This window comes from Poeciliopsis prolifica, unplaced genomic scaffold (assembly GCF_027474105.1).
Source record: "Poeciliopsis prolifica strain line A6 unplaced genomic scaffold, Auburn_PproV2 SCAFFOLD002, whole genome shotgun sequence".
NCBI classification, from domain to species: domain Eukaryota; kingdom Metazoa; phylum Chordata; class Actinopteri; order Cyprinodontiformes; family Poeciliidae; genus Poeciliopsis; species Poeciliopsis prolifica.
The window spans coordinates 23,873,295-23,887,093 of NW_026562377.1; the positions used below are offsets into that span (position 1 = coordinate 23,873,295).

The following is a 13,799-nucleotide window of genomic DNA, read 5'->3' on the forward strand; positions in this document are numbered from 1 at the left end:
GGTGAAGAGAACATTTATTCTCTTAACCCCCAAAAATCCAGTTTGTGTTACTTCCACATGTGGTACTAAATCTATCCGATCTGATCTGATCGTTTTCAAAGCGTCTGCAGTCTGAAAGGTCATATCGTATTTCGTCCAACTTTTAGGTCGTTCTGCACCAAACAGACATTGGCTAAACATTACAAATATAAATCTAAGAAAAAAACGTGTGTCACTGGAGCGCATCGCATCACAGTCCCACCAGTCTTGGTTCTGATCACACATCCAAACAGACTTTTCTACTGACGTTGCACTCGATGCTCCACAAAAAGCTGTTGGTCGTTATTTCCTTTTATCAGCAACCACACTAAAGAAAAATGGGACTCAGCAAAAATAAAATATCAAGACGTGCCTCGTGAATGTATCTTTGGTCTTCTTTAACTTCTGAGACCTTCACAGAACAACAAAACCAAATCAAATTTACTATTCCAGCAATTTCTGAAAGCAATATAGTTGCACTATATTTTTTTATTTTGGAGTTCTGAATACTAAATGTAAATTGATGCCACACTTGGGTCCTACATGGCAAATTTTTCTGGACAATAAATTGTCAAAGAAATTATTGTGAAAAATGACAGTATTGCAGTTGTGAGATCATTTTTTTTCAGCAATATATTGATAATGGCTCAAACATTAATGAACCATAACTTTGTATAGGACACGCCGACACAGGAATTGGAAGATATTTAAAACATTCAAAATAAAATGACAACCAAAAGCAAAAAAGAGAAAAAGTAAGTAAAAACCACACACCACCATATCTGTCCTGGCGTTTGAAGTCTGTTGCCGCCGCCAGTTTGCAGCTCATTTGTTCCTTTTAGTAAAAATAATTTGCTGCGGCGGTTCGTGCGTGGTCGTCGCGGCCAAGCTGGGCTGTTATTAGTGAGATTACATGGCTGGCAATCAGAGTGCTGGCTGGTGCATCTGTGTCAGGAGAGCCGTAAAGCCAATCTGTTGGTGTGCCGTTCCCTCTGGCCAAGATGCGGCGCCATCGGCGACGCTCTGTTACCAAACATAAGACCCAACATCCTCAGCAAACCGCACATGCTTGTATTAAACCAATTATGTAACGCAGCTGAAATAGGATGGGCTTTATTTTTGTGAGATGAAGAACTTCTGCCACCAACCTGTGTCTGCTTGATGAGTACCGTGACGTTTTTGTGAAAAATATTGAGATGCATGGTTACTGTAGGTGTGAGCACAGATGGTGCTCATGTTTCTGTTAACATCTCTGACGGTTTTGGTGCTAAATTTTCCCCACAGAGCAGAGTATTTGATCTTATCTAACCAATTCTTTCTGTTGTCTTCTTATTTTATTATTATTTTTTTAAGGCAACACCAAAGGAAAACGTCAGAAAAAGATTTTCTGCCGGACACAGAACTACCTGAACCTGTACGCCGCAGACGGCCTTCGCACACTCTGCATTGCCAAAAAGGTAAGTGTTAGGGTTGTGCGTCTCGCTGGATTCTGGGCAGGCTGCGATCGTAGTCCGGCACAGATCACTGCGCGGGCCAGCCCTTCCAAACGGGACATGCTTCATGACTCAGCTGCAATCTGTGCCTCGTTCCCAGGCTGCTAATTTATGCTTTCACAGGCCGTGTATTCCTTGCTTGTGCACAGCCTGTCACCAAAGCCGAGTGATGAAACACCTTGTCAAGGTTTCACATTCTGCTGTGCAGGAATCACAGCAGTAATGTTCCGTTTTCCCACAAGAAACAGAAAGCAGTGATTCTTTTGCTGTGTGTGTTTGAGTGTAACCTTCTGGTGTGTTTTGTGTGTGTGTGTGTGTCAGACTTTGAGTAAAGAGGAATACGGCCGCTGGCTGCAGCGCCACCTGGAGGCTGAGACGGCCATCCAGAGAAGAGAGGAGTTGCTCTTTGAGTCAGCGTTGAGGCTGGAGACAAACCTCCACCTTTTAGGTTTGTTGGGTCACTCTTCAGTTTCAGAACTCACTTCATTTTTAGAGCAGAAAAAAAATGTCTTCTGGAGAAGCATGGAGTTTGGTTTCAGTATTTTCCAGATATGGAAAAGAAACCCATTGTGTGTCAAATGGTGTGTCCTTCCCATCTTTTCTTTTCTTTGTGTTTTTTGCGATATGTACTACTTTCTTTCCCTTCTTTCTCTTCCTTTCTTTTCATGCTTCTCCGTTGTTTCTTCCTTGTGTGCTTCCTTCTATGCTTCCTTTCTTTGATGTAATCTTCCTTATGTTCCTTTCTCTGCTGTGCTCTTCCTCCCTTTCTTCCTGCCCAATGTCTTTCTTTCTTTTCCTACTTCCTAGTTTTCTTTGACTCATGTCCTTTTATACTCCTTAAGTTTATCATTAATTTCCTGAATCTTTTAAGTTTGTCTTCCTTCCTGGTCCTATGTATCACTTATTCCAAGGATCCTTCTCTGCCCTTTCTTCTGTTTGTCATTCCTTCTTACCTTGTCCCTTTTTCAATTTTTATCATAAATCCTTTGTTTTTTCCGTATGCCTTGTATTCTTTCCTGTCCTTTCTTTGTCATTCTTGTCCTTAATTGCATGCTTTCTCACTTGATTTTTTTCTCTCTTAATTTCTTTTTTGTCTCTTTTTCTTTTTCCCTCTTTCTTTGTCTTTGTTTCTGTCTGTCTAATAACATAAATGACAGAGAACTGTGGGAAGTTGAGTCTGGAAAAGTGTGAAATATGTAGATTAGAAACGTGTCTGTTGGGAAGCATTGTTGCAGACACTGACATGCGTCCGTCCACAGGAGCGACTGGCGTTGAGGATCGGCTGCAGGACGGCGTGCCAGAAACAATAGCTACGCTGCGGCAAGCCGGCCTGCAGATCTGGGTCTTGACGGGTGACAAACAGGAAACGGCAGTCAACATTGCCTACGCCTGCAAACTGCTGGACCCGGACGAGGAGCTTATGACGCTGAACGCCGACTCCCAGGTGAGCCGCAGCACCCAAAAGCTCACCCTGTTTACCTAATTCAGGCCGTATGCGGAATAATCAATACATTAATCATGTGCAAACCAAACATTAACGTAGGCTTTTCAATGAGTCAAGGCGTACTGTGGTTTTGCACAGCTACGGTTTCTAGACTGCTAAAATTCTCCATCATACCGTTGCTATGGTGTCGAAGTCTTTTCATGAGAAGCCAGAGGAAGTGAGAGCGTTTCCTGCTGCTGACTGAAGCAACAAAGGCACTTATATTTTCCTCCTCGCTTCTAGGAAAGGCCTACACCAATCAAACCAGGACTAATCCACCTAATTTTGATGACTCATTGAAATAATCAACTAATTTAGTAATTGATTAATCATTACCTGGAGTATACAGACTCAAAAATGTAAACTTCAGAGAAAAAGAACACAGTCGGAGCAGCTACAGAGACAAAATAAACACATTTTACATTCAAGACTCTTTGTCAGTAAATATGTTACCCAGAACTCCTCAGGTGGCATTTTTATCTAGTTCAAATTCTGTAAATAAAATCCATTAAACACCTTTTAATTACTAATCAGTTAATCCAACAAATAATCACCAGATCAGCTTTGCAGTGTATTGATATTAAAACGTGAAGATTTTCACGTTAGTCGTTTTCTTTCTTGTTTTTTTTATTTTCAGATGCACCATTTGCTACAAATGTTCAAGCATTCTCTAATAGAATACAGTTGCTGCATTTTGGTTAACAAAATGAATCTGTTTAATAATATAATAGAATTATTTGCAACTTTTAATGTGTTTCTAATATTGTTTAGAAGGAGGCTTAAATGCTAAATGTGCAGAATGCACCAATTTATCAGATTAATCGTTCAAATAATTGTCTAAAGATTAATTGATTACTAAAATAATCAGACATAGCATTATGACCGCCTTCCATATGGTGTGTGGGTCCTGCGGTTGCTGCTAAAGAAGCCCTGAGCTGTCAAGTGATGGACTCCACTAGACCTGTGAAGTTGTGCTCTATCAGCTTGCCTTTTTCCGTTAATGCATCCTGGTGCCAGGAGTTTTCCAGAAAAGATGATATGATTCGTTGGAATCCGTTGCTGCTAAGGCATGTGGTCTCCAGATGCAAAGCTGCTCAGGCAGTTTAGACATCGGCGTGTTGGTGTTGACCTCTACCTGACCCCGTACTTCTGTCTAATCCAGGAGGAGTGCGCTGTGTTGCTGGAGGAAAGTTTACGTTACATCCAGTCCAAATTCCTCTGCAACTCCGGAGACCCGTCCACCAAGACCTTCCCGAATAACATAGCGGACTTTGAGATTTACTCTTCATCATCCTTTTTCTCCTCCCACACCGCTCACTTCATTGTGCACCGGCTGGGCTTGGTAATTGACGGGCGGACCTTGGCCTTCGCCCTGGACAAGAGCCTGGAGGATAAGTTCTTGGCAGTCGCTCGTAGCTGCCGCTCGGTACTGTGCTGCCGGTCCACGCCGCTGCAGAAGAGCATGGTGGTCAAACTGGTGCGGAACAAGCTGAAAGTCATGACCCTGGCCATAGGTGAGCACCGAGTGAATGATGGAGCGTGACAAAAGTTTAGTTTTCAGTGTTGCCAGGTTTTGCTGAAATCCGATGGCCCAGCAGTTTTTCTGAAACCTAAAAACTGCTCCAAGTAGAATAGAAGCAAAATGTTTAGTCTTACTGGGATGTATTAAACACAGTTCCTAAGAAATCAGGAATCCAAATATTTTTCCTCTAACTATGAGTGGCTGGAGAGATGCATCTTTCTGTCCATCCCCAGTCTGATGATATACCTTGCTGAAAGTTTATTTGGAACCCAAAGAAGTTTTCTGTAACTTCTCCTGAAGGTACCGTCACAATAAGTCAAGTTATTTCAGTTTTAATGTTTGTAAAGGAACGCGATATATAGTTGGCTATAAAATTGCTGCATGCTCTGCATTTTAAATTCAGTTTGCTAATAAAGAAATTGCCCTTTCAGATGAATTATCCTCTGCCTTCTATACCTTTGCTTAAAAATAAACCTTAAGGACAGAGATGCGGTTTCCATCATTACAGTATTTGAAAATAATATCACAAATGAATGTTGTCCCAATGCAGCTCTAATCGGAAAGGTCATGACCTTTTTGTAATTGGATTGCTTCAGGCTTGTAATTTTATTTATTTTTATTTTTTTGCTTTGCTTTAATCATCATCAGCTGTGATTATACCTACTGTGGTATCTGGGTCATTAAAAATAATGACTCAACATTATTGAAATCTAGCAGTGTTCCTCAGGTGCAAGTACAGCTGAGAGTCGGAGCAGGAAATGATTCTGTTGAATTGAATGTTTTCTTCAAATTGTTGCCTTTTAAAATCTGCACTGAGCAGCTTGTTATTTTGGACGTTTGATTATAAGTGACGTAACCGGCTGTGCCGACAAGCATGAGGAGCAGGAGGGATCCGAATCCTGCGTTGCGCCACGTGTGGGAAAAGTTTTGGTCTCATAAAAGCAAACCCTCCTGGGAAACTCGCTGCAGCCAAACAATCCAAAAACATTTTGATGCCTGTTTGGCTGGGACTCGTCATCAGATGTTTTTTCAGTACCACTCGTCGAGAAAGTTAAATTCTTAGTGTGTATTGGTACGTCGAGCTTCCATCATCCAACTCAATAAATCACACTAAACACAGCGACAGATTCTGTTTGCTGTTGACAAAGAAGATTTTACCATTGGATCGATGCTCCGAGTTTAATGTCATATAAATGAAACGGGGGCGGTTTCTGTGGGATAACTCTGCAAAAACAAAATTTTACCAAGTAATTTTAGACTAGTTTCCAGAGCAAATACACTTGAAATAAGTAACTTACAAGTAGCTTTTCAGCATGATATAGGAGCTTATTTTAAGTAAATTATTTCTTAATATTGATGAAAAAGTATTTGTTCCACTGGCAGATTATCTACAAGACATTTTTTCCGTGACGTACGTGAAATACTCTCCCAGTGGAACCAGTGCTTTTTATCAACAATAAAGAATTATTGTCTTCAAACAAGCTCCTGTATCTTGCTGAAAAGTGGCATGTAACTTGTCTTATTTCAACTGTAGTGAAATATTCGCACTCGAAACTAAACCCAGAACTCTTGGTAAGATTTCGTGTTTTTCTCAGACTAACGCAAACATTCATCAGAGAGTGGGCCAAAATGTCGTCTCCCTCTACCCACCATCGCTACTCCCACTCCCACACTTGAAGAAACAAAAACAAATCTCTTTTGTTTTTATTTTTTCATAGTAAAACAAAATCAAGGCCTGCTTGTTAGTTCAGCCTCACAGGGACAGAAGAGAAACTGTTATTCAGCACCAGACTGCAAAACCAACACAAAGAAAACTGCACCATCATAAATCTAATGTCTCCTTCTCTGTATGCTTGACCATCTGAGCATCATCTTATTTGATGACACAACTTTTTACTGCCTCCAGGCTGTCTGCTTCTCCCTTCTGACCAATTATATTTTCTGCATCTTTCCCGCACTGAGGGACTGTTTTGTGTCTGTCTCCCCGACTCATTAATCACAGGTGACGGAGCTAATGATGTCAGCATGATCCAGGTAGCGGACGTTGGCGTGGGGATATCCGGACAGGAGGGCATGCAGGTAAGGGTGAAATAAACCCACGGCAGCTGGAAAAAGCATCAGCGTATAGGAGATATTGTGTCAGAGGTGTGAAGGTGGGAAGAAAAGCAGGAGTGCTTATTTTTTGCGTGTAGTTAAGGACAGGGCTATAAATAGAAATTTTTTTGTTGTGCCGAGTCAGGAGACTGAGTCCTGCATCCTGCAGAGAAGCAGCACAGCTTGCGAGTGCCTCTGTGTCAGATTCAGATCTAAGGTCTCGGAGCATCTTTGCAGTTGGCAGTGAGGGTTTTAAAAAGAAGGTTATGTCTTTCCTCTTGTGGACTCACTCAGAGCAGCGTCCAGTTTCAGAACGGTTGACTCTCACTTCGAGTTTAGATCGGGCCTATAAAACATCCAGCCCGACCCCCAACCCAAATTCATGTCCGAACCTGAGCCCAAAGTAAACCAGACATATTGTCTCGATCACAATTTTACTGCTTTCGCAGGCTGTCGTTGAAGTTAGCAGTGTAACTTCTCCCTTCTTCCATCTCTGTTTTGTTGCTTATTGTAACGGTAGGTGAGTCAAGTTCAAATCATATGGGACGTGTGAATGACAGGAGCGGAGCATGTTCATGCATTGGGCTGCACTTGTTACACTGCGATCACGCCATGCTTACTGTCTTTCATTTCTAAAAGCAAATTAAACGATTAAACATCCAAGCGGATGAGTATTTTCAACAGGTGCTGTACTTATTCTGCAACTTCTGATGTACGTCGGCTTCGCTCAAGGAAATCACAAAGTTCATGCCTCATTTTGCTTCACAAGTCGCAGTAAACTCTGGATATTCCAGCTCGTTTTGAGACACTCGACCGTATTTCCTGCATTAAGTCTAGCACGCATTTACTTTATTCAACCATAACCCAAACCAAACGATGTTTCTGCTGTTAATTGTGCTGTTGACGGGTCATCTTGACGGTTGGGGTTGTCATGAAGCGTTAGTGGTGTCATCTTGGGGGGGTGTGGGGGCTTATATGCTGATGGATGAAACTGACACTTCTCTACTACTGCAGCAGGGGAATCCCAATAGGTGCACAACTTGTTTAAACATTATTGCTTTGGAGAGATTGCACTCATTAAAGATTGATTAAAAAGAGGCAGTTGAGTGGAGTAGGTCCAGACGTGTTGATGATCAGAGAGTCAATCTGGAAGATGCAATTTTATATTTTGTAGATTTGTTCTAAAGAAGTATGTTTTTTTTTTTCCTTCTGGCGTTCTGCAGGCGGTGATGGCGAGCGACTTTGCTCTCCCTCGTTTCCGGTATCTGCAGAAGCTCCTGCTGGTGCACGGACACTGGTGTTACTCTCGGCTGGCAAACATGATCCTGTACTTCTTCTACAAGAATGCCGTAAGCCACTTTGTCTGCTGTGATTGTGTTTGTTTATTTTGCAAAAGGGTCAAAGTTTCTGACATCAGTCCGTCCCGTTGTCGTTTCCATGCAGATGTTTGTAGCCATCATCTTCTGGTATCAGTTCTACTGTGGCTTCTCTGGTTCATCCATGATCGACCAGTGGTATCTCATCTTCTTCAACATGATGTTCTCCGCCTTCCCTCAACTTATCACTGGTACTCTGGACAAAGACGTGTCGGAAGAGACTCTCCAGCGACTACCTCAGCTCTATATGAACGGCCAGAACTCTGAGGTCCGCTCTGACGTTTTCACCCTCAGTTCCCTCAGGTTTTCTGAAAGTTACTTGTAGATTTTTGTATTTTTTTAGACAATTTCCAATGTCAGATTTTTTTTGATTTTTTTTTCTTAAATTTTAATGTCCAAATACAAATAATTCTCAGCATTAAAACTAATTTTCTGTTCTCCCTTAATTATTTATGTTAGGTCAGAAGCGACACGCCAACCTGTGTGAGAAGCGTCACTCGTCATTTTGCAACTGCTGTGTTTCCAATAAATAAGAAACGCAATTAAAATCATGCGATAAGTCATTAAAAATCATAGCATCTCCATATAAGTGAGTAGCTTGGTTAGGATTAGTAACTATTAGTGTGAGTGTTGCCTAGCAATGTAGACCCTTACCTTAACTCTGAGATGAGTTTTTTTTTTTTTTTTTTTTACCACAAATTTAAACATTGTGAATATCTAAGCTAAAACAGAAGAACAACAGGGAGGCTGGGTAACGCTACTCTGGAGGCCAACAACTGATCTTTCAAGAATAACCGAGCTGTAAACCAGACGTTCTTTTTAAGTTCAGTAATTTTATATCCCATTCACAGTTTGTTTTGTTTTGTTATTAAATTGTTTGGCTTCATTTCTGTCACCATGTTTTAACTTTGAGATCTTAAATATTATCTCTCACTGTTAGCCAATCTGGACAGCCTGGATTAGCAAACAGAGATTGTTTATCCTTTTAGTACTGCAGCTAATTACATTTTTTATTTTATTTTTATGTATTAAATTGAGAAATTTATACAAGAACATTGGACATTTTCCTAAAGCAGAAGGCTACAGCAAAGCTGTCACTTCTGAGAGAGGAGCCAACTGACTGTAAATGCTTTATCTTGCAGGAATATAAGCCATACATGTTCTGGATGAACATGATCGATGCCTTCTACCAAAGTCTGGTGTGCTTCTTCGTCCCTTACTTTGTAAGTTTGGGCTTCATTTCCATCAGCTCGTGTCTCTCAGTGTTTTTGCTTGTTGTTGTTTTTACTCGATCATGGTTTCCTCTGTCCACACCCTGACCCTCCCACGAACCGCCCCTCAGGCCTACGCTGACTCAGACGTGGATCTGTTTACGTGGGGAACTCCCATCACTGCCTTAGCTTTATTCACCATCCTGATGCATTTAGGGATCGAGACCAAAACCTGGGTAAGAGAAATGCCTTCAACTCCGATGACCGTCCTTCTTCCGAGTCTTTTCAGCTATTTGCTCTTAGTCACATCCTTACTAGCATCCAGGTTTTGTGTGAAAACAGGTGTGAAACCAGAAATTCAATCAAAAAGACAAGATTTCATAATTGTTCCTGATCCAAAGTCCTGCCTTTTTATTCCATTCTCTTTCTGCTTTACATTTAGCTTAATTCCCTTGGATTCATGTCAAAGTGTCAGATCACAAGCCCCCCGTAAAGGTATTTTAGGTGATGGCAGAAAGCGCTCTTTTCACTTCCCCCCTGCAATGGCTGTGAGCCTGTAATTAATGGCCGTTTTTGTACTGGAGTCAGATTTAATGACTTGTAATTACATACTGTCAGATTAGCCAGTGTGTTCAGCTGCAGCTCAGCAGCCGTGCGTCCACCGCCCACCGTGTGCTGCACGGTGACACACACCCACTGAATCTATGTACAGAAAGCCTTAAACATTCAGTGTTCTTCAGCGGCTATTTTGAATCTGTAAATGAGAATCAATCAGATTCAATTATCGAGACAAGAGAGCATTTTTACATTTTGAAAAAGAGAAAAAGAAAAGCTACATTTTCTGTTCACAGTTTCTGAAGACATTTTCTGTCTTCGTGTAATTTCTGTTGCTGCTCAGACACAAAAGTGACACGCGACCATGTAAGCAAGAGTAGAAACTCTGAATGCACATTTTATTTTAAATAAACTTGAATTCTGAAAAATGATACTGGGAAAATCATTTTCAGCATAACATACTCCTTTAGATTATTAACGATGATTAAGAGATGTGTATTTCTTCTTCTTTTCATTATTATTTTTATCATTAATAACAGTAATTAATAAAACCTGTATTGCATGTCCTGTATCCCAGGACATTCTGCTCTGGGTCCATCACCCAGCACATGTTTTGTTACTAATGGCATCCCATATTTCACTGCATTAGAATCTGTGGCAGCGCTCGCATCACCGTCAGTGACTTCCTGTTCAAAATAAACCAGTTCTCAGGCGATTGCTGCCAGCTGCACTACAAAATGTCCGTAAAAGTGACGCAACATTTTGATTGTATACAAAAAAAAAAAAACTGTTTTGTCGCAGTAATGCTCCTGTTTTTTTGCATTCCCCAAGCCTCTACCCCCCCTGCCTCCCCAACATTGCGCGGCAGTAGCGGAAATACACTCTTCTTCTACTCTTCACACACAAACACATTCATCTTTCCATAACCGACGTCACGTTTTAGTAGTTTTATTGATGGAGGTTTTTAGAGTATTGCTTCTTTTTTATATACTCCCAAATGCCACATCAGAGCCTATCTTCACTTTTAGGTGGCATTACTCTCATATCAGGTAAAGAAATCAAAATGATGAACCTAAAAGACAATTAGCATCTCCTTGTTGACCTCAGTGTGAAAACTGAAACAAGAAATCTGTTAACCAGCTAACTTATTGCCTCACTAACTATCAACTGATTTACAGTTTCAGTAAAATGTATTTGTTCTTTTTTTAGCTTTTTTTTTTTTAAGCCATTGTGTGACTTACACACCCTGATGGTAATCATATACACTCAATTAGATCCCTGATGATGTCTGGTCTTAAAATCAATCTTTTAATTTGTCCTACCGTTTTTTGTTTTTTTTTTTTCCTAAGGAGTTGTTCCACATTTTAGTTCTAAATGAAGATGTTAAAGTATGAATTGATTTTTGTCCTGGTTCATCTCCTCTGCTGACTTGGAATCTGATGAGACGATGTGATTAAATTTTTTCTTTTTTTAATTGAGGCGCATTGATCCCCATTAGATGAGTAATGTTCCTTCTACTTACTCTCTCCCGCCTCTGCAGACCTGGATGAACTGGCTGTCGATAGCCTTCAGTATAGCGGTATTCTTCACCGCCGCTCTGTGCTACAACGCCTCCTGTCCCGTCTGCTACTCCCCTTCCAACTCCTACTGGATCATGCAGAGGCTGCTCCAGGACCCGCTCTTCTACCTGCTGTGCGTCGTCACCCCCGTGTTGGCGCTACTGCCTCGGTACGCTCCAGCTTCCTTTTCCCAGACATCTGAAAAGCTCGTGGAGTCTGAAATATTTATGAAGCGTGCCGTGAAAACGATTTCTGCGATTGATGCCAGATGGTTTTCTTTATCCCTGCGTTCATCGCGGGAGCAGAGCCGAAGTATGTCCTGACGTCTTGACCTGATTTTCTTTTCCAGATATTTCTACAGGGCGTGCCAAGGCACTCTATTTCCGAGCCCGGTCCAGGCCGGGAGGCAGCTAGATAAGCTCCCTTCCGACACTCGCAGGAACATCCTCAGTCTGAGCAGGTTCAAGATGGGGTCGCTGCTGGGTGCCGGACCCAACTTCCTGTCGCTCAGCAAACCCGAAGTTGGTCAGACGAGCACGCCCGGCGCCAGTCAGGACAAGCAGAGCTCTGCGACACAAACTCATAAAGAGAAGGGTCAAACAGCCCCTTCGGAGCTTCCCCGCTCGCACACTCCATCACACTCCAGACACAGCCCTCGGCTTCCCGACAGGCCAAAGCCTCTTTTCACCAAACAGTCGGATGAGACCTTACTGACGCCGGCTCCGAGTTCGCCCGGCCGGGCGGCTTCCGCGCCGCTGGACGCGGAAATGGTCAGCATCCACCTGAACATGCCCACCGACAGAACCTCGCAGTGCGTTACATACACACCCAACTCAGAGGAGGGGCTCCGCTCCGGCTGCGTCGTCGAGCCGCCACACAGGACTGTCCAGGCGGCAGAACGGGCGCCACACCCTTCCTTATGATGTCTCACCTTACAACTCCTGGCAAAAACTTAGGGAGCCACTAGTCTGTGGGGGGGAAGAGCTCAGTCGGTCTGTTTTACTTTGTAAACGTTACAAAAACACCTAAAACTATTTCATTGAACAGCTGAACTCTGGTGAGAAAACTTCAAAAACCTGTAAGTTGTGTTTAACAGTGCTTTTTTTTTAAATCCAGATCAAACAGAGAGAAAAAAATGAACCAAAGAAAAAACCTCACTTGGAAAAAAATTGATCAACCAACTTCCACTATTATATAGAATAAGCTTTATGGACACTTAAAGCATCTATTGCAATTTTTCTAGCAAAATTTCTATCTCCATTATTTAGTTTTTCACTTTTTCAACATTAAAATAAAAATAAATTTTTATTTTCTTGTTATATCTCTTATTCTTATTTTGAGACAAACTCAGAATTATAACATGGTTGCTATATTACCTGTCTTTAGCATCTTTTGTTAGCATTTGGAATTGCAAAAATGACTAAAATGGCAGTCTCCATTCTGTTTTAGAATCTAGATTCTTAACTTTAATTTTTTTAAATTCCAAGCTGTCATAAATACATTTTTATTCTTCATTCTTAGTTTTTAATCACTCCTGACACCAAAATGGCTTGCGTCCTCACTCAGTCACCACTTCCACAGCAAAGAGTGGTTACACTCTGGCTACACTTAGTTTCTCCATCTTCTTAATCTTAAAAAAAAAAAGTGGGATGATTTATAGGATTTTTCTAAAAAAAAAAATTTTAGGCACGTTTTATGACATTAAATTATAGCTTTGCTTCATATCTGTATTTTTTTATTATTATTATTTTGCTCCAAACGACTGACTGATCGTCCTCACAGAGCAGTACATCCATATTTTTTTGGCAGGAGTTGTATGTTACTCATTCTCAGTTTGCACAATAGTTTTTTGTTTGTTTTTTATTTTTTTCAATCAGTTTTATTGTTTTCTTTTTATACTATTATTTCTTTAAAACATATGCAGAAAGGTACTTTATTTTGTTTTTCCATGTAGAGTTCATGTAAATGTTGCTTTAAAGATTTGGGAGAGGAAAGAACTGGAAAATCTCCTTTAAAAAAAAAAACAAAAAAAACACAACTCAGCTTTATTCCTGGAAAGTTGTGACTTCTCAAAGTCATGCGTCTCGTCGTTGTCGATCAGATTCTGTTGTGCAGGGTCAGAACCGAGACGTTCCACCGTCAGCTCAGCCGGCGGGGGCATTAAAACCTGGAACACACATCGCAGTGGCCTTGAATCCTCGCTGCAATGACTTCCAAGGACGGAAGTTTTAAGAGAAATCTCCTGCTTTTTGGTTTGTTTAACCCAGGTAGTGGCCTCACCGCTGAACCAGTTTGTCCATTCTGAAAGCAAAAGCATCTTTATAGCTGCCGTGTTGCACAGTAAATTACACTGAATTGTGATTTTTTTTTCCTCCTCAGCTGCACATTCAAGATATAATTTTTCTCTTGTGAGAGTTCACAACAGATCTTTCATTTCAGTCTGTGTACATAGACTTTCCCGGGTGTTTTTTTTTGTGCGTGTGTGGTG

General features: G+C 41.3%; 1 protein-coding gene across 2 annotated transcripts in view; it reads left to right on the forward strand.

The window, feature by feature from the left end:
- The window catches only part of atp10a (ATPase phospholipid transporting 10A), a 34,995-nt gene extending 21,196 nt beyond the window's left edge, over nt 1–13,799 (forward strand). Inside the window, exons 11-22 of one of the 2 annotated variants that reach the window (XM_055019999.1) lie at nt 1,372–1,475; nt 1,833–1,959; nt 2,771–2,955; nt 4,157–4,508; nt 6,519–6,595; nt 7,834–7,959; nt 8,054–8,254; nt 8,446–8,469; nt 9,129–9,209; nt 9,329–9,433; nt 11,293–11,480; nt 11,661–13,799. In XM_055019999.1, the coding sequence (XP_054875974.1) occupies nt 1,372–1,475; nt 1,833–1,959; nt 2,771–2,955; nt 4,157–4,508; nt 6,519–6,595; nt 7,834–7,959; nt 8,054–8,254; nt 8,446–8,469; nt 9,129–9,209; nt 9,329–9,433; nt 11,293–11,480; nt 11,661–12,234 (2,144 nt within the window). In that variant the 3' untranslated portion in view covers nt 12,235–13,799. The remainder of the gene's footprint in view (nt 1–1,371; nt 1,476–1,832; nt 1,960–2,770; nt 2,956–4,156; nt 4,509–6,518; nt 6,596–7,833; nt 7,960–8,053; nt 8,255–8,445; nt 8,470–9,128; nt 9,210–9,328; nt 9,434–11,292; nt 11,481–11,660) is intronic. The other variant, XM_055020008.1, reaches the window with a different exon arrangement.